This window comes from Trachurus japonicus, chromosome 22 (assembly GCF_045865225.1).
Source record: "Trachurus japonicus isolate A0001 chromosome 22, Traja_1.0".
Classification (NCBI taxonomy): Eukaryota; Metazoa; Chordata; class Actinopteri; order Carangiformes; family Carangidae; genus Trachurus; species Trachurus japonicus.
In genome coordinates, this window is record NC_140928.1 from 8942913 (window position 1) to 8964020 (window position 21108).

General features: G+C 41.7%; 1 protein-coding gene across 3 annotated transcripts in view; it reads left to right on the top strand.

The window, feature by feature from the left end:
- The window catches only part of LOC146963434 (uncharacterized), a 60979-nt gene that overhangs the window by 24693 nt on the left and 15178 nt on the right, over positions 1-21108 (top strand). For all 3 annotated transcript variants that reach the window (XR_015034712.1, XR_015034713.1, XM_085767176.1), the window contains one exon: positions 2192-2272. Coding sequence is in view for 1 of the 3 variants with exons in the window: in XM_085767176.1 (XP_085623302.1) it covers positions 2192-2272 (81 nt within the window). In the remaining 2 variants the exon portion in view is untranslated. The remainder of the gene's footprint in view (positions 1-2191; positions 2273-21108) is intronic.

Sequence of the window (21108 nt, forward strand, 5' to 3'; positions counted from 1 at the left end):
CTTTGTTCTTTTTGGCTCTTTGGCTCGCTCCTTCCACCCTCATGAGTGAAAAGATAACATTGATTTGTGTCAGGCCCGTTTATTATTCTCCTGGACGAACCGCTAAGACAAGGCCCAATAAGATATGGAGCCATGTCCTATTGACTTATTAACTTCTCCCTCTGTGTGCACACATCTCTGAGCATCTCTTTGTGTGTGTGTGTATATGTGTGTGTGTGTGTGTGTGTGTGTTTGTGTGTTTGGCATGTGTTCCCGACCCATGGACAAACAAAAACGCTCTTCGAGAAGGGGACGGACTCCACTAAAAAGGATCTAGAGCAGATGTTTCGCTGGCCTCAGTCTCACTTCCTTTCACCAGTTCTCGACTTCTTCTTTCCCTTCCTCTTTTCCTCTGATGGATGCTGAGTGGTTCGTGCTGTTTTTATGGAAGCCTGTTGGTCTGGCCCACTGCACGGACGCGGGAAAGTAATCCAGGCTGTTGACACCGCGGGGACGGATCAGGGGACAGCTTGTGCTATTGGCTCAGGCTTTACCTTATATGTTTGTCTCTGCCTGCCATATGTGCTGTTTGTCTCTCTCTCTCTCTTTCCCTTCACTGGCTGTTTACCTCTTTATTAGTTATTAAGAGGAAAACAAAAAGGTACAACAAAATAAAGAAAAACAGAGAAACGAAACTCCTGTGCAGAGTGGCACTCTGGCCCCCGCAGCTTCATCAATGCCACATCGAAATCAGACCCCTGAAATCTCCATCTGCGGTCGCAGCTACAGACGTTTCAGGTTCAGGGGGATTTTTGTTTTATTTGACATGTGTCATGTCTGTGAGAGGCAGTGAAAGTGAATGTGTGTACAAGAGTTCCCCCCTCTTTGTGTCTATATCCTTCCCAAGGTCGAGAAGGACTTCGACAATGGGGTATAAAGTCTAGATATCCCAGATACTCACATCAGAGCGCTCGCTATTATTTCATTAGATTGATATCAGGTTGTCTGACACCACCCTCTTTCTGCCTCGTTCGCCCTTCTGCGGCAGAGTTTCTCATTTCAGCAAAGACAATGGCTTGTCTATCCTGCGCTGCTAAGTAAATGTCAGGTACTGTCTACCCTCCTCCTCATCTATTCACTGAAATGCTCTAGGGGCTGAGGGCTAGATATCCATCTAGCAGGGTCTGTATACATGTGTGCTACATGGTACAGCTCAAGTCAAGCCACTGGATCAAGTTTCCCCACATGTATATTGTTTACAAGAACAAGTTCAAGAACAGATTCCAGATATTCGGTTATGAAAGCCTTCTCTCCGTCACAAACATATGATGATCATTACATCTATTGGTTGATTATCAGGAAAACGCTGATTGAAATCATGAGCTCTGGGCTTTGACCTGGGAGCAGCTCTTGGCTGCCTCAAGTAAACTTTCACCAGTCGTGCTGTGTCTGCGGAGGAGGATTTTGTTTGTGTCTGCAGAGGAAATGATTTTTAAAAATATATATACCTGGTTGTTCCAGTTTAGATCAGATAACACAAAAGTAACTACGGTTTCTTATTGTTGGTAAAACTTTGCTGTCTCCGTTTTTTTCCCCCCAACCAAAGCTTTTTATCGAAGACAGATCAGCATGACGTTTAAAGCTGAACTGGTCGACACTGTTACATTAACATATGTCAAATAATGTGGTCTACTCATGAAACTGCAGGGTTCACTTGACTGCATTCTGACCCCACTTACATTTACAAAGACTTTCCATGTCTTTGGTCTTACAACCCATAATGTTATGTAAAGCCTTTATCCAAAATCTCTCCCTTTAAACAAAAAAACTGCACCTTTTCACTTCTTTACTATTATTATACTATTTATTATCTCACTTTTATGCTCAACCAGAAACTTTCATTTCTTTTTGTGCTGCGCTGCTAGCTTGTTCAGCCGTTCAGGAGCTGCGTCCTTCTTCTTCACATACAGAATCGAGGCCGAGGCTGTTAACACGCTATTCCCAGAGCCGTTGACGTTGGCGTTCCTGTTCCATGTACCATGATTGGCTACGACATCTTTAGAGTGTTTAATTCAACTTTAACACAACTGTTTTGTTTCAGTCGTAGCGCTCATTTCACATTATGCCTGGCTATCTATAAATGTATGAATTAAAAAATACTACTTTGTATATGGAAACATGTGATTGAGATTTGACCTTTTTGTACGTGCAGGTACAGACCAAAGGTGGATTAGCCGCGGCTGGAAAAAGGAAAATCCTCGTCGTCGTCTTCCTGCTCCTGCTTTTCCAAAAGGTCAGCTAAATGAAAGGGACATGGCTCTAATATAGATTGGGGGGGGTTGTTACTCCTGGAGGGACTGACGGCATGTGTTATGTTATATCGTTAGGATAATAATTCCTCCGATATAAGACACCTCTGGCAGTCTTCAGCCTTTTCATATCCCCCCCCTTTTTTTTTTTTTTTTGCTTTGGACATCTGGCAGACATACGCTTCAGGCTCATGGCGAAGGGAGGATGTGGGGGCAGGGATCGATTCCATAACTCTATGCACCGTTGACTGAGAACTTGAGCATTTTCAATGAGGGAATTATAGCTCTTTCAGGTGTGAGCGTGAGCATTTTTGTGCCGTTTTGTTTGGCACTGATGAACTATTTCTGAGCCAGAATCTGTTTCTATTGAAACTCTATGAGGGAGAAAAAACACTCAAACTCTGTAGTCACCTGATTTCCTGTCTCTCATCGGAGCGTTTTTCTTCTCACTTCCTGCACGGCTGGTTTCCACCAGATATTTCTAGAAGCCTCTGTCTTACTGATGATGACAACAACATGTGTGGCAGCAAACTTTGTTTTAGGCGTCATTGTGATTTGAACAATGGGTCATATGTGTTGTGACTGACTTGTTTATAAAGTCCTCTGAAGCTTAATTGCTATCAGACATTAACCAGAACCTGCTTGCGAGGACTATAAAGATAAAGGGTGGTGGTGGGGGTGGTGGGTAGGCATTATGGGATGTGGAATTCCTGCATGATTTATAAGACGAGATAAATGTTATTGAACCCACCAGAGGGAAACTTGGAAAGGCCACATCACACGCATAATACGCAGCAGTGAAAGAAAAGATTCAGATATCAGAGGGATGATTATCTCAATAGCTAGAGCAAACAGCAGAAACAGCAATACATTATCACAACTTTGCATTATTTTAACCTCCCTCTCAGCATCCCTCTGCGGCCCTCGCAGGAAGCTCGTCCACCTCCAGTTGAGCTCCATTCATCTCCTCGTTTATTTTCTTTCCACTGCGCGTGTCCAGTGAGAGTTTTGCCAATGACCTAGATTTTGTCAGGACTCAATAGGGAGCGTTGTGCCAAGGACTTCTGATGCCAGACAGGTCTGAGGACAGGCCACACCAGATAGCGTGAGAGTGGAGAATCCTTCACTGGTGCAGGAAGTCTCTCACTCCTTTACTTAGACGTACAACAAGAAAGACTAACTAATAATAATTAATTTCATAAGCAGCTCATTTAAACCATTGAAGAGCTGCAAATAATGATTATATTCAAAGCGTATTACTATTATAAACTCATTGTTTCATTACCTGATCCGAATAGCCTTGACCGAGGAGTGAAGAGCCGCAGCCAGCAGAGAAGGGAGGTATGCAATGTTGTTTCAACATGGAGATAGCACGGTGCACAGTTTCAGTAAACCTCCCGTCCTGAAAGTCCTGTACTTGGTCATTCCCTTGAAAAGTAACAAAAAATTTTAGTGCCTTGGATATTTCTTCTTTTTCTACTAACAAAGATGTTTGTAAGCCCGGCTGCAACTAGTCACTCATGGTGTGGATGTCAGATTGGGAAGCAAATGTCAAAGTGATTCAGTTCAATGTTATTTCAGTTGAAGGGATTCAGTTCACTGCTATTTCAATCAAGACAAATCTGCAAATCTTCACTTTTGAGAAGGGGGAAGTCAGATTTTCTGCATTTTTACATGAAAACAGTCGATCGTTGAGTTCAAATTATCTATTGATTGAATAATGATACACTGAAAAACAGTTTGAGCTTTAATTTTTATACACTTTTTGGCAGTTTAGTGTATCAGAATGCATCATACCCTTTAGCCTCTTATGTGATTTGCATATATAAGTTAATATAAAGCAATGTTAGTGAAAATATCCTTGTTAAGTCAAATGTTCACACTACTTCAGTAAATGTACTTTCCACCCCTGCACTTGATTTGGGAGCGTGGGGGTGGCCAGAGATCAAGTGAGTGTCTATGTTTGTGTCTGACTGCTCTAACCAGCGGCTGTGCTGTGAGCCAGCTCCGCAGAGTCCCTGCTCTGTTTCTTGTTCTTTGTTAGTTAAATTAAAAAAAAATTTATGATGCACAGAAATTGAGGGTGGGAAAACAGGATCTGCGGATCATAGAGGGGTCTATTTTTGTCGCTTGGTATTTTAATGTTGCCATTCTCATCAGTAATGCTTGCAGTCGGCTGCTCTGGGCTTTAATGCTGGAGGTAAACAGCTAACTACCTCATGGAAAATGTGCATCATTACCACACTCGGCCTAGTGCACAACAAACATGTCGACACACAAGGAAAGACATTCAAGCGTGTACGAGGCCCAGTGTCAGCAGGTCCAGATGTGACATAAAGTAAGTCTGTCCGATGCTAGCATACAATTTTTCAAATGTCTGATCCATCACTTCCTGTTCTAGTTTGGGATGGAGGCGATGGTGGGAGCTGGAGGACGAGGGGGGGACGGGCGTTTTTCTGGGCAGCTCAGTCTAATGAGCAACTCTTTCACTGAACCAGACAGTTTATGGGGTGGCTGCCAGCCTCATTAAGAGCAGCTCTTAATTGCCCTTTTCTAGCCAAAACCCCAAAGCTGAAACATCTGCTGGCCCATGAGCCCGTGTTCCTACGCCTCCCGTACCCTCTCGCTCTGCTCTGGCACTTGTTGATCGCTCGCTGCCAACGTAGCCGCCGCCGTCCGTAACAACAAATATCCAAGCAAACCCCGAACAACGGCGCTCACAGTGACATATTTTACGGGACATAAAACGAGCAGCAGGTTAGCTCTTTTACAAGAGTCGTTAGAAGTCCATGGCTACTTGATACCGAATCAAAAACGTGATTACAAGGAATGCAGAGGAGATTAAACCCTAATTAAATACCAGCGTTTTATTTCTATTGATGCGATTATGTCATTGAGGTTTCAGCAAGAATCACAAGAACATCTTTGTCTTGTGGGGGAACACACATCTTAATGTTTATGAGCAAACAGTGACCACTTTATCAGGTACACGAATACAATCTAATGCAACCTAATTGAGAGTTTAAAGCAGGGTATAATCACCACTTTTGCTTTTCTGCAGCTCCTCACAGCCATGTCTTTTAGCCCATTGTTTTGGTTTTTACAACCTACAATTTTACTTACTAGCTAACTTTACAACTTAGCTATTTTGGTATCTGCAGTCTCGCCATTCTTACCTTTGTTTATTTAACTTGCCAACTACCTAGTGGGCATAGTGGAGCATTTTAGCACCTAAAGAGACAGATGTTTCCCTCAGTAAAGCAAAAAAGAAGTAAAAGGACAATGAATATTGCAGTTAAATTTATCAGGTGGACACAAACATGGCCCCATATAATGATAAAGTTGCTTCCCCTGCATCTGGATGTGGAGATAGACAACTTTCCATACTGTGTTGAGTTCACAAGTTGCTGCGCTGCCCCTAAGTGGCTAAAAAACATCAGCAAAATGGAGGTTTTAACTCAACAAGTTACATATGTCCTGTACCTCTGTAATGTTTAGTTTCAAGGAGAGTACAGACTGTTCTCAGCCAGACCAAAACACCATCTGTATGTATGAGGGGGGGGGGGAAGAATCACGACTAAATTGCCTACAGGTGTAGATTTAAGTAAGTTTAAAGTGAAAAAGACTCTAATGTGGAAAGTGTAGGAAGATAAATAAAAGTAACAGAAAAAGTGATGAGGACGAAGATTTGAGAAACTGTAGCATGAGAAAAGCCATGTCATTTTCTGTGACCCGATGTTTCCTCGGTAACATCTTTTCTTGTCTGTGAGCTGTGGAGGAGGCTGTGGGAGAGTTTTTGCTCGAGAAGGCCTGTTGATAAGTGTCCCAGATACAGACTGGCTGCCAGAGGAGACTGATAAGACCAGCAGTTTAGACAACTCCTCATTGTCCGGTGCCCAAGGTTATACTAATTCCCTGTGTGTGACAGAGGCTTCGATAATGAGTCACCATGCAGTTGCTGTGGCCTTCCTTCCCTTTGTGGAAGATACACAGACGAAAAGCGAGTCTCTGGGGCTAAAAGATCACGCTTTCCTACTGAACTGTTTCCTGGTGCTCAGCCACAGCTCTTCCCAGCTAAATGACCCGTGACCTGGAGCTCCTAATAATATGTTCTGCCTTGTTGTCCACCATGTGTTTCAAACCAGTGCAGTTCAGACATGACAAACTCTGTCATTCATGTACAAAAAAGTGGCTATAATATAGATTTTCTGGTATGTTTACTTTTAAAATGGCAGAATTATTGAAGTAACAGAGGAGGCTCATTGAAAAAAGTTGGAAAATACCAACGCTTCTGCAATGCACATAGATTATATAGACAGCTGCATGACATGGGCAGCTTCCTCTGTACCATGCTTATATAAACACATGTCCGGTGTTATAAAATGTTGCACAGCAGCTGTGGCATTTGCATCCCCTGAGAGTACCTGCAGCTTGGATTTAGTGCCGCCTCCCGAACTTCAAGCGCAGGAACTTGGCCCCAAAAGTCGGGGAGGATCCAGCAGAAACAAAAGGTCAAACCTTAAAGTTATGAGTTGTTAAGCTCCTGTAACGGGGAAGTCCTGAACCAAAGTAATGTTTGAAATTTATTTGACCTCTTATCTGTGTTTTCTATAGCCGTGGAGTGAGAACAAGCAAAGGAACATAAAACATACAAGCGGGATCGCTGTCACCCAGCCAAGCGACAGATTTGTTTGTAGGGCCTACATGTCGTAACAGCTCACCCTGATCCCCCTCACCGCCGTGTTGTGTTTGGGTGTGCGTTTCCCATTGATTACCTGGCTGGGAGAGATGAGACGGGAGGGGAAGGGTGGGAGAAGTGGGTCTGGGAGAGCGTGTGCGGTGGAGGTTTTCTCAACTCTGGCAGGCTGTGGACAGCTGGACCGCAGTTTCGAGTTTCTCCTCACAGTGAGGCTGAAATTTCAGCCCCTGAAAATCGAGGGTAATAAACGATTGGGGCTCTCAAAACAAGCTCTTCGTGTGGTTCTGTTTCCCGCCCTTTCCTTATTTTTCCTCCCCTCCACTCCAGTTCCTTCGCCCCGGCCTCGTCTCGACTCCGACAGGCGCTGGTATGATAGCAAATGTGATTATGTCAAAATATTTTACTCAAACACGGTCGAACGGTAAAAAAAAAAAAAAAATCCCTCCGCAGCGTTACTATTCTGTTGAATCAGCAGGGCTCACAGCTGTTCTAGGCACAGCGTGGTTCACGTGGTTGGGATTATTCCTTGACCGCAGTGTGTGTTCTTCCTGATCTGAAGTCAGCCATCGAGCCATGTTTTTCGGCCGCAAAGGTTTTGAGGAAGTGAGAAGTGCTGATGAGACAGTTGTGTAGCAGCGCTGGTGCAACTGGAGTGAGTAACAACAGGATGGAGCAAGGCTCTGGCGTGGCCTCGGACATGACTGGGGAAGTGGGATCCGAGAGGAGAGGCCTCTCAGTTTGAATCATGGTAACAGTAAAGATCCAGTCAGTTGAGGTTAAACATGAACACACCGCCAGGGTTTAGTCATCCTCCTATCTGTATGAATTTTTAGTTTATTTTGAGTTTTTGTTAGCCGCTTTCGCAACCGCGCATATCTGTTAGGTTCTGCTTTCAACAGATGGTAACATACTATGACTACTTTGTGATGACAACCAGGGTAAGAAGAGACTGTAAAGAAGACTGTGCCCTCCCCATAAGTACCCAGATGGTTCATGTATGTCTTCACATCAGTATGACTCCCATCAGTAGACGTTTCTCGGGCCTCGCAAGTGTCTGCGTCCTGTCAGCTCTGGCGCGGGCCGTCTAGAGAAGCTGAGAACATTTTTCGCTTTAGTTGGGTGGTGAAAGATTTGCTTATAAATCCATAATCTGATAGATAATTAAACTGATTTAATGGTGTTATTTTCCAAGCAAAAATAAATAAGTATCTGTCAGAATTTAATGGTCCATGTTTCACAAATTTCCGAAATTTAATATATTGAACACATAAATGAATTGAAGATGTCTCTAATTACAGACAAAGGCTCCAATAGACTCAAAACAAGGACAATGACACAGATCACTGAGATTAATGCAAAACAGTTGTAAAGCATTTTAGGAGAGACTTACTACTAGTTCTTTTGTGCTCTCTTTTCGAGACTTAAATAAGAAGACCGAGAGGATAGACTCTGCTATGATTTCTATGGATTAAAGATGATGTGTTTGATGAGTTTTGGCCACTAGTACCATTTTCAAGGGTCCTGCCAGTTGCTTCACAGTGTTGCATCAACAAAGAATGGAAAGGAGACATCTAGCATTCAAACAAAGGTTTAAGAAATGCATTTTTTTCAGCATTGCATATCTGTTATGGAAATGCATTCAAAACATTAGTTCAACTTCAAGGATGCACACAATGTCTCTGGCGAGTCACAGCGAGTATACGCAGAGCTTTGTTTACAGGAAAGATCCACAAGTTTCCTTTAAGTATGGAAATGGAGCTGAAGTCAATTATGAGAGCGGCCCTGGCTATGCGCTGGTTTCCTGGCAACCTTTCTGTAAAGCCAAAGTTTCAGGAAGTCGCTGCACATAAAATCCCTCCAGCACTTGCAGTTCCCTCTCCTCAAACCACAAAAATGTTGTTTTTGTTTGTTTGCATATGCATGAACTATATAATGTATAAAATATGATGTGATTATTGAAGTTTTGGCTGAGTCAGGCTAGCACTTTCCCCCACGGTTCCAGTCGTTTTGTTATGCTAAGCTAATCACGTTCCCTTCCAGCTGTGTGCTCCACACACCAACATGGGAGTGGTATTGATTTTCTAACTTAAGTCTCAGGAAGAAAGTGATTTGGTGTGTTTCCAAAAATGTCATATAATATATAATCCCGCAGAAAAGGTTTTGTAAACGGCACATCCTCCTTGAATGAACGTAAACCAAAAGGAGCGCAAATCTCTGGTAACTTGTACTAAACGGTCACACGAATGACGCATGAGCAGTCAATCACTGGAGCAGAGGTTTCACAGCACAGCTGTCAGAAAGCTGAGCTTACCTCTCTCCTTACTCAGCAGAGCAGAAAAAAACACACACTCTTGTCTCCTCATTTCCTCGCTCGTTTCTTTACCCTCCTCCCTCCTCCTCCGTCCCCCTTCCTCTGTGATGAATGGAAGGTATGAATTCTCCGCGGCCTCCCTGGGTTTCTCTCTGAGGCCCTCAGCAGCTGTACAAACAACACGCTCTCAACTTAAAGGCGCAATCAGGAATTTATTTGAACTACGTACGTTTGGGGTATATTTGTGTATGGCTCTGAAGGAGGAACATGGAAAATGGATTTTGTGGAGTTGTCATAACTCAAAAGCCTGACTCTTTTTTTTTTTCTTTTTTTCAATTCAAACTCTGCAACTGTAAACAAACTTTTTATGAGCTCCTACTAAGCACGCTCATTTATCAAAAGCTCAGGTAATGAATTTTAATGAATAAAACCTGTCCTCACATAAATAAATCATCATGTATACAAAGCCGGTAATGGAGAAATTCGCTCAGTTCTGTCTTTAAAACATGTGGACTCATGGAGGTGGTGGTGGTGGTGGTGGTGCTGGTCGTGGGGAAGGAAAGGGAGTGTTGTTGGTCAGGTCTGGAGGGGTGGTCCTGGTCAGGACTCAGACCCAGCTGTTGTGGCCTATTTATCCATGCCACAGCTCCAGAGGTTGTGGTGCTGGAGGGTTGGATGAGTTAGTGTGGCAAGAGCATGAAACGGAGAGAGAGGGAGAAAGAGTCTGTATGACAGGAGTGGGTGGGGGGGGGTTGGGGGATTGGAAGAGGAGATGGATGGGAATGATGAGAAGCAGATGGAGGGCGTGTTTTATATTTTCTTTTTTCTTTTTTTCTTCTTTTTCAAAAAACTATCTGCCTGTGACGCAGGTTTTAGCTCTCCAGGTGCATTGTGGGTAGTCTGGAGGAGTGTATTCCAAGCTTCTTGTGGCTCCAAATTGATCATGGAGGACTGGCTGCGGTGATGCAGCTGTCTGCAGCCGTGGGAGAAGCATTTTATATTATTTACTTTAGGAAAAAAGACCAAACTGTCAACGTAAAGAGAAGTACAGATGTTCTATCAGCAAAGTGTGCTTTAGATATCAGACGTCAAAGTGCTTGTTTTGCAGAAAATGTCGTCTCAAAGTAAAATAGTCTCATGCATAACACATGTACACTCATGCACATACAGTACATGCGCCCAGTGACAATGCAAATGTGCTAGTTTTTGGCAGGTGGAATGTTTGCAATGTTCCCCATAAACCAAAGTGTAGATGTTTGACCTCATTTTAAAGGGACATAAAAAGTGTGAGGATCATCGAAATGATTATAGTTAATCCTAAAGGAGGCACGAATGTACAAATTTTGGACATCACGGCCGTGCATTAACTTCTCATTCTGACATTTGACTCCAAATATAAAATGTTAAGTCGGGGGAATCACCGAAATCAGTGGAATTAATCCTCTGAGAACCATTAATATGTGTGGTAATCCATTCAAAAGTTGTTGACCGATTTCAATGTGTCCCTGAAGTGGTTGATTCATTGACAAACTCACATTACCGTCCCTGGAGACGTGTCGCTAACATGGTTAAAAAAGTACAGTTTTCCCTCCAAAACAATGTAAAATGTAAAGTAGCAATACATAGAAATACTTGAGTTAATAAGCACAAGAACCTTAAATTGTGTCGAAGTCCAGCAGCTGGGTAAATGCACTCACTTTCCTGTGCTGTCAGGCAGAAGGTGAGGCTCTAGCTGCTTGGTGAGATGATGTGAAATACACAGTAGAGTGCTGGAGGCTTGACAGCTCTTTAACGATCTGCAGGCTGTGTAATTCGACTGGTCCTCACTCCCCTCCACCCACCATCCATCCACCCACCTCTCTGCACGCTGCATCAGCCAGAACATTCCTCATACATCTGGCCCCCGAGTCTTTCCCAAACGCTCCCTCTCCCACCACTCCGTGCCGTAATTACCCACAAGCCCTGTGTTCTCCTTTTCTCTTTTCTTTTTATGATCCTCAGCCCCCTCCTCGGCTCAAATCATAAAAGCATGGAGCACACAAACGTCATTTATAGTCATGATTTAGAAGGAAACAGGCTTTCTGGTGTCTGTAGAGATGTGCCATCCAGAAATATGCTTTTTGCTCAGCCGTGCATGTGTTGCCAGAACTTATAAAAGACAAACATAATGAATCACTTACCCAGTTCTCCTCTAGATAGCTTCTTTGCCCCCTGAGATGTTTGTGCTGTTTTGAAACAGTGGGAAAGAGTACAAGTTTCAGATCATATACACGTCTCTGGGACAGTACAACATTATTAAACTTATGGCTGTTTAGACAGTGGCAGCTGGTTAAAGGGAAATAGCATTCTCTGGTTTAATAAAGACAAAAGTTAACAGAGACTTGCAACATGTTCATTAACATTTAAACAAAACCACAGGCCTTCCCTAACCTTAATGAAAATGATTTTGTTGCCTCAACATAACCACAGACGTGACAGTGGATGGGAATTCCAGTCTCTGGTTTTTGGACAATTACTGTTCACATAAGTGCAGCTTTTCATCTACTCAAAAAAAAAAAAAAGACAGCAAATACATTTGTCACTGTATCATACTTAGGAAAACTATTTACATAAACCTATTTTTAGGAGACAAGGGCTGGAATAACACATCAGTCACAAGGGGCACTCTTCTGCACTTTTACTTTTGGTGCTTTAAAGGAGCTGTTTGTAAGTTTTGCCATTGCTATGTAGCCGTTACCCTTAAATACAGTTCGCTTACTGTACTTACTTGTCAAGTTCAATCATTTGTGAATCACCATCAAACTTCTATTTTTTACTTGCCAAGAGCTGTCTCCACATTGTTTCTTCTTCTGAGGTTAGCATGCTATCCAGCTAGCTCTGGCCTCTGTCATCACTTTCCGATAGCGACTCGCTGTAGCCTCCAATCCGCCCTTAAAACTTGACCCGCTCAGAGGCCGTGTTGTAACCTCCTGTCTTGTAAACACCATTGATGGTCAAAGCTCTTCAAGTGCATTTTTAATGATGATACTTCTGCGCTTTTGCTGAAGTGGGATTTTAACTGCAGGGTTTTTTTATATATAACTTTATTTGACCAGGAGAAGCACTGATGAGGTAACGATGAACTTTTAGCTGTAATGGAGCGGGTTGCATGTGACAAAGTTGCACTTTATCACTTTATTCTCAAGTAAAGGATGTGAATAATTGTTCCATCCTCAATGTGTCTGGGTCAAAGGTTGATAGTATGTGGGGTCGGTCAGTTGTTGAAGCATATGCTGCAAGCCACATGTCTGAGCGTCCACAGGAAGTGAGGGCGCATGCAAGGGGGCGCGCATACAGGAAGGCGCTTTGTTGTCGCTCCCTGCCAGGAAAGAACTATTGTTAAAAGTACCCGTCAGTGTTTTTTATCTGAAGGCACTGTTTACTCCTGCTTTGTCTGTAATCTCAGGCCCCTCGCTCCTGTACCTCCCACCACTGGCACGCCGCCACACATTTGTCTTGCAGCTCTTGTGTTTTCCAGATAGTGGCTTACTTTCACACTGTGGGAACAATTGTTGCGACACTTGAGTGCCTACTATCTGAATTGGATTAAAGGTTTGCATGGAGCTGGATAACACCCATTAGAACTGATATGGTGGGAATACGTATGAGTAAGAGCAGCCAGTGACAATACCTCATAATACCTGCACATTTTAAAGGAGGAGGAGGAGGAGGAGACGGCAGGTGAGGCCGGGCTGAAGAATGGAAAGTAAAAGTTCTTTCAAGTCTCCGATCTGAAAGCAGTGCTTAAGTTCAATTTATACCTTCGTTTTGTTCTGTTTAACCGACTTGTCCTTTAAGGGAAGAAATCAGACACTCGTCATTGTCCTGCACCAACAACCTCTGCACTTAGAAAACAAAAGTTCCTCTGCTAACTGGTGTGAAACAGATTTACGACCACTAACTGAAGGACTGCCTCAACACCTACATGGTTCATTTGGTTTATTTCAGGAACATTTCATTGTTCCATGTGGCTCCTGTTAGTTTGATCTTTGGGTTTTTAACACCAAAAGGCTTCTCACAGTTTGGTGTTAGTGTGATCCAAGTGTCTGTGAGTATGAAACAAGCTGGTGGGTAAAACAAAACAATCCTGTCTGTGGCTTAAAATACACAAAAAAATCGAATCTGAATAAATGTGGCATACAGCCACTGAGGAACTAGTACATTTTCTCATAGTTTGTTTCTAATTTATAGCCATTTCAGTGTGTTCCAGGCAAAAAAAAGAGAAAAAAACATGGGAAAAATATGGCATTAGTTTGCTAAAAGACAATGCTCTTGTACAAAATAGAAACATTTTCAAAGGACATTTGTTGCTAGCAGCATTTTCCCATGAGATCCTCTTTTAAGATATTCTTCTATTATATCTAATTCATACCACTTGACATATTTCAGAAATTATTTTGGCATTAGTTTGCTAAAAAACCATGTCATTGTAGAAAAAAAAAGAACATTTGTTGCTGGTAGTGCTTTCCCCTTGAGATACTCTCCGGTGACATTCCTTCTCTTTACTATCTGACTGTAACGCTCAGCGGCCCTGCAGCCCTGCGCTCCCTCCTCAAATCCCCTCAGTCTGTCTTCAATAGAAATGGAAATTTGAGGCCCTCCCCTCCCGCGGCTCCCTGTCTCCTTGCTCCACTCCCCCAGAATGAGCCAGGATGTTTTGAGAAGTGGGATATTGCTCCTAATGGATTCCAAACACCACAAAAGTTTATTAGGAAGCAGGGCATTGTAAAAAGTAGGAGGTGGGGGTGCGGGGGGAAAGTCGGGGGAGGTAGGTGGTGGTGGGGGAGATGTGGGAGTGTGGATGGTTTTTGTTTTGGCAGAATATTCGTTTTTTATCCTCTCTGCTGTAGGAAATTAACGTTAACCTGCTTTGTCTTTATACTGTTAGTGGGGTCGTATTTTTAGTACAGCCAGTTGCCTTTCAGATGTTCTGTCTTTTTTTTTGTTTGTCTTTTTTTAGCCCTCTCCCACACAGCTTCATTGGCGTGACAGATGCAAATCAAATGACAACATTTGCCTGGTTATACATAGATGTAACCTTTGGCGGCCTCTCAAACATTACTAACAGAGTGGAGATGGACGCTGCTTCACAGACCACATGCTGTCGCAATGCCCTTATTAAAAATAATACAATCAAAAAGTGGAATTTCCCCATTTTGAAAACTGTGTTATGATTCTTGGAAAAAGGGGAAATATGCAACAGTGTGTGTCAGTGAGGATATTTGTCTTCACTGTATCGGCCATAAAGAAAATCACCTAAAACAGTCACAATCAGCAACAAATGATCCCACTAACTGCACACAATTGACCCCAATAAATGCAGTGCTTCCTCTTGTTTTCTGTAGTGTTTGCTAAAATGCTGTTTTAGGAAATGCCCTCAACTACCTGTTCGGGATCTGATGTCTCCACTAAGAGCAGTTCAGCCACAGGCAGGGCGCGGATATCAGGAAGTATTGGGAGTTGGATTAATACTTTATTTTTTGGTCTTGTCAGGATTTGCTGACAAAAAGGAAAATACAGGACTTTGCCAGAAACCTCCAGAGATGAAGAAAAAGATAGTAAAGAAGAAAAAGAAACACATTTCTGTGACACAAAACGAAACACTTAAATGAAACACTGGGCAGTTTTCCCTCCACAGGGCCACTGGAAACTATTAAAATGAAACAATCTGAAAGAGAAACTTGGCGCTCTGCTTGTTTCTCATGGACAAATCCAACCGGTAACAAAAGGGCCGTGAGCTGATACGGCTTCGCGGTCAAACATTTTGACCACCTCTGCTTTTAGGTCACACTATGAGTTAATACTTTTGCCACTTGCGTGTGTTTATAAATGTTTATAAATGTTATAAAATCCACCAAAACATTGTCCTGGAAACATGCTGAATCTGGTAAATTAAAGAATTGTTTCCGACTCAAAATTCCAAGGTGGTCTTCATCATACTGCACACATGGCCGCCATGACCTCAAGTGACTCTCCAGGGAATAATACTCAAGACATCAAAACAGACAGAGAAAGAGCTATGTGAAAGAGGAAGGCGAGGAGACGATAAAGAAGTAGTTTGACATTTTGAGTTATTTGCTGTGATTGTTTTGGGTTTTTTGTTTTTTTTGTTTTTTTTTGATGAGAGCGAGATCAGAGAACTGATACCAGTATCGTATGAAGCTACAACTAAGAGACAGTTTGCTTAACTTACTTTAAACCAAAGAAATAAATCCAGGACATAACCAGCATGAAAGTACCATCAGTCCTCTTGTCTCAGTCTGGGCAAGAAAGCAAACAGGCCTGACTCCTAAATGTCAAACAATTCCTTCAACAGAGTGATTTATGGCTCTTCTATTGCCCATCTTTTAGATAGTCGGTATGAAAACAGACTGGGATCCTGGGCTAGTTGCGTGTTTTTTGAGTATTGTTGAATGTGTGTGTGTGCACAACGGCACATATGCCTCCGCATAGCTGTGCGTGTAGACATCCAATGAAAGCGAACGGAAAATGTGGAATTAGATTGAATGCCTTTGCAGTGTGTTGGCTTGTGTGCTGAGGCAGTTTTCCTTGATGTGTGTGTGCGCATGTGTGTGTGTGTGTGTGTGTGTGTGTGTGTGTGTGTGTATTCATGGCCTCCTCTTGGCCGGGTCCATCCTTGCGTCAGAGGCCCTAATCTGGTCCTCTCCTCACAAAGCCCTCCTTTGATGTGCTTCTGCTGCTGCTGCTTCCTGCCATGTTCAAATAAAGCTTCACAATCAAATTGAGTCTGCCTCCACTGAATGCATTAGTGTTTAATAGCGTTATTGATCAGACTAGAATAATTCTACAAGCCCCACTTTCAATTCTTCCCCTGCCTCCAGGCTAAACCCCCCACCTCGGCCCTCGCCAGCGCCGCTTCAGAAGTGAAGCAGTGAGTTGAGGAGTCCTGGAAGGAACAAATACCCTCCAATGACTTTCTCCCTCAATGGGTGATATGAAGCTCTTTAGAGAAAAGGTGGGATTGCATTTGTGATTTCCTGCTTGATCCTTTAATCCTTTAGTCCCTTTTCTTAGACAACAAAACATAATTTCACTCCCTCAAATCCTTGTTTTGTCGTTAAAGGCGCTTGTTGATCCGCAGAAGGCCCCCTGCAGGCAGTTAAAGGAATCGTTTGACAGTTCACAGGGCAAATTTGCTTATTTTGCTTTCTTGTTTAAAGTTAGATGAGAGGATCACACTGCAGATAGGAGCTTTTTTCAGTTTTGCATAAAGAGTGGAAACGTGGGGAAGCTTGTCTGGCTCCGTCTGAATGTGTAATAAAATCTGTCCACCGGCACCTGTCCGTTTAATCAGAGCATAACCTGGAGAGATAAACTAAAGGGCTGTTTGATACTACTTGTTGCCCGCCCCCACAGAACTTTGTCTATGTCACAATAGCATGTAATGGCTGATACCAAAATGATATAAAGACTCATGTGGCAAATGTGGAGAGTGATTAACCAAGAATTAGGACCCTATATGTTCAGATATTAGATATCAAAAGCATCACAGATGTTGAGAAGTGCAAAAACACAGAGTTTAGTTTATAGATCTGTAAAGATAGAGCAACAAGTGACTAAAGCTCCATTTAGTTGATTGTCTAGTGTCACATCGTCTATGTATACAATGGTGGCGCCATATTTGCTTACAGTTTTCAAAATAAAGCGTATAAAGTTGACAAACCAAATTCCTAAATAGGTGAATTTACATTTTTACACTTAGTTTTTTGTACAGATTGATTATAGGATCATTGGGATGGACACCAGTTGGGTCAATGTGGAGACCCCTAATATGTAAAAACAACTAAGCAATGTTCAGGTTTTTTTTTTTTGGTTTTTTTTTACTCGTCTGTGGCAGCTGCAATTCTTGAGTGTGTGAAAGATGTTTCTGCCCTGCACTGTTAAGAATTTTCCTGTAAAATAACAGTAAAGAACTGGCAGCTGAGTTACCATTATGATACTGTAAAATTTACAGTTTTTTACTGTCATGGAAATTTACAGCTTTTTACTGTTAATGAAGAAAACAGTATGGGACTGTTTTTTATTATAAAAACAGTAAACAACTGGCTGATAGTGAAACCATTATGCTACTGTAAAATTACACTCACTAGTGACTGTTACTAAAAACTACAGTTTTGTACTGTATTTGAAAATTACACTGTGTACTGTTTTTTAAAGTGGTCTTTAACATTATACTATTACAGTTAATTTCATTGTTTAAAAATACATTATCAGTCTTCACAAAATCTACAAACTACAAAAATAGAAACAGAGCAGCATGTAATTGCAATATGAAAAAAAAACACAGCTTGTAATACACTTTGACTTTTATTTCAACATGAATTTAGAATCTCCACATTCAGACCACATTCAGACACTTATTAAAAAAAGACGTTTGCAAAAGACAATTGAGCAATAGATAAGTCATAAATTTGAAAAGCTCTCAGATGTGTCTGCCCTTTGTATCCTCTTGTAATCTGTTGTGGACATGTGATGGTCTATGAACATAAAAATCAAGAAAAGCCACAAGTCCAGAAAAAAAATCCAAAGTCCTGACCTCAGACAGTCAAATTGCCAGGCCAATCGACTACATTCAAACAGTTGTGCTGATAGTTAAACAGACACAATTTGGCAGAATAACAGCAAGGGACTTTCAACTCTGGAGAGGTAGAGAGAGAAGAGGGTGAGATTGAGAGGGAGGAACTTAAAGCAACTGATTAAACAAGATGGTCTGTGTTAATTAGTGGGATTTTATTATCTCACCTAAACTAAGTCCTGCTCATGATCCATGAGTCTTTCAGCATGTGGATACAGAAGGGATGACATGTGGTTTGACTGCTGTCATCCTCTTGCTTGTGGTGCTGGAAGCATATCCAGCTTTTGGTGCCTCTCAAGGGTTTATGAAGCTATCAATCCTTTAAGACCCCCGTCAGACAGTGGGAAAATCATTGCACATAATTCATTAACAACACAATAAAAGAGGCATCTCTGCTCCTCATTTAGAATTGAGAGACATGCTCTGAAAGCCCAATAAAAAAACACATTATAGTGAAAGAAAAAAAGGGACGTTTGGGAGATGTTTTTTTCAAGGGCACAGGAGGCATCTTCCTGGTTGAACAGATAGAAGGTGGAAATAAGGTGGGTTAGAGGGGGCCCTCACATACGGGGGCGGTGGGGGGAGAGTTTTGGAGGGGAGTCCAGCGCTGAAGTTTCCTGTTGTTTACCTGAAACCTCCACAAGAATTGCCCTGGTAAATTAAGATGTGCTCACTGCTTTCACCTGCACATTTCTGCAATTTGCAACTGATGACAACCGTGAGTGCTGTGACTTTTCATGTACCCCCACATAGGCAACTGAGGTGCATATACCTGACAAAGAAAAGATTATTGCAAACTTGACCATGGTGATTCAACAAACAGGAAGCACCGTGCAATATGAACAACAACTCACAAATACTTACTGTGATCAGTAGCGAGGAGGCCGCAAATAGTCTTCAGTAGGCACTGTGTAATGCTCAAAGAATTATTAAAAATCTGTACCGTAAATGACGCTCAAAGAACTCAGCAAACATCTTATGGATCATGACACCCTATGGAGATTCATTAATTAATGGCAAACATGGATGCGGTCACAGCCTGCAACAGTAACAAATTGACTGTAGAATTTTAAAGTAAATACTGGCACTAAAGTTCTGCAGCTAAAATTCTTGTAAAATCGCAGTTTATTACCTCAGAATGAACAGACCTTATTACTGTAAATGTGTTACACAGGTTTTTGCATTATATGAATTACAGTAACTTACTGTTTTCATCTATCATCTGCAATTCAATTTAGCTAGTTACCGAACTTTTTCTTGTCATGACATGCACATTCCTGGCAACTAAAGTTGCCAGTAAATACCTGTAAAAACAATACCAATTTACTTTGTAAAATGTTTTTACAGTTAAATAAAACTCCTACTGCTTTGCAAATTACGGTTTGCTAGATTGTGAATGAATCGACAAAGAGAGGAACAGATCCGAGCTGCTACATATACTTTTATTAAATTTCCCACAATGCAATTTAAACAGATGTGCAAAATACATACAGTGACTTACATGGTAGAACAATGAAAGGGATAGTTCAACATTTTGTCAAATTGGCCCATTGCCATATAGTTCCGTATAGAAGCAGTAGGTTAAATTGCCTAAATTCTTCAGTTTTTGTTTATTTTAACAGTGGAGCAGAGACGTATTAAAAATAACTACAGGTTATGGAGTAATGGAATTCTTGGTTTCAAATTCATCAGCTCTTTTCTTACAGTGTGGTGGACATTTCTGCAGTAAAGGCATCAGGAGACCACGCTATGAACGCGTATTCAGTTGTCATGAGAATTTGTTATCTCAGTGGCAGCGAAAATTCATGCACAAGTGCTGTGGAAATTCCCTGTCAGGAGCAGTTAAACTGGGCTAACAAAACTTTGCCTCAAAAACAACTCTGTCTCATAAACTCACAACATATTATCTCACTAGCGTGGTGAATGCAGGTCACAACCAGACCATACTGGAGAACAGTCACTTTTAAAGTGGTCACATTATTGGATTATGTAGTTGATGAGTTTCATGAGGATATTGAATATCATGAGCCTCCATCACCGTAGCTCTGAGCAGCTCACGTCTCTGAGATAGCTTGGTCTCAAAACACTTTTCATGTAGCTAGCTAGTGCTATTGACTATTGGGATAAGACAATGCTGCACATTTGCAATCATTATTATATTGATGAACAATAAGAAACATCATTGAAAAATGGAGTAGGGTCTTGGATACAAATTGAGAAGAGGAGGCCTCGCCACTGCAAAGACTGCATAGTCAATGAAAAAAATATTCTGCCCCAGAAGACTAGTTAGACTAGTTTTACTCTCCTTTCAAAAACTGTTGTGGCACATGTGATGTGGCTTCCTCATGCCAAGACAAGTAGCTAGAAGATGCAAAAAAAAAAAAAAAAATGCTGAATTAGCCTCACAGTCATTCCAATCGACTACATGAAGTCCATTAAAGCAGGTGACAATAGTTAAGAGAAGCCAAGTGTTCACTATGTCAGCGTTGGAGTCTGGAGACTGTTAGTGGAGAATGTGAGCATTCACTAGCCATTACAGGTGGACAAAAAAGTTTTTTGCACTGTGTGTGTGTGTGTGTGTGTGTGTTAAACAAACAGAATGTCACTATTTTCTCGAATTAGTGAAAATTTTTACCTGATAAATAAGCATACTGCTTGGATATTGTAGATCTAGTGTCCCTTTTTTAACATGAAGTTAGAGTACACTGCCATAAACTTCTCTGGTAAAACAAATGATGGCTGGTAGACAAAGGTCAATTTAGTGTTTTTATTTATTTTCTAAATGAGATTACTGGCTGTAACACCAGGGGGACAAACATTAGCTCAAGTACTACACATTGTAACTTGCATCCAAAGAAAAGACCCCTTATGCATTGTGCGTTTTCATGTTGCTTTGTCACAAAAACTGTAATTGTAGGCAATGTTTTTACCTCAAAATCCCTTCAATAGTGTTTGGTCACTGTGGGCTTCAGTGGTGGTCTGCTCACTGTGTGTGGATCCATCCAGCTCTGTGCTCTGATGCACAATTGCAAAACACAAGACAAAGAATTTTATTTACAAATTGTTGCACGATGGGAGATGCATATTACTTTACACTTTTCTTACCACTTAGCAATAATAAGAACTCAGTGGGAACAGAAAATAAACATTTGTCTCCATTGTCTAAATTAAATTT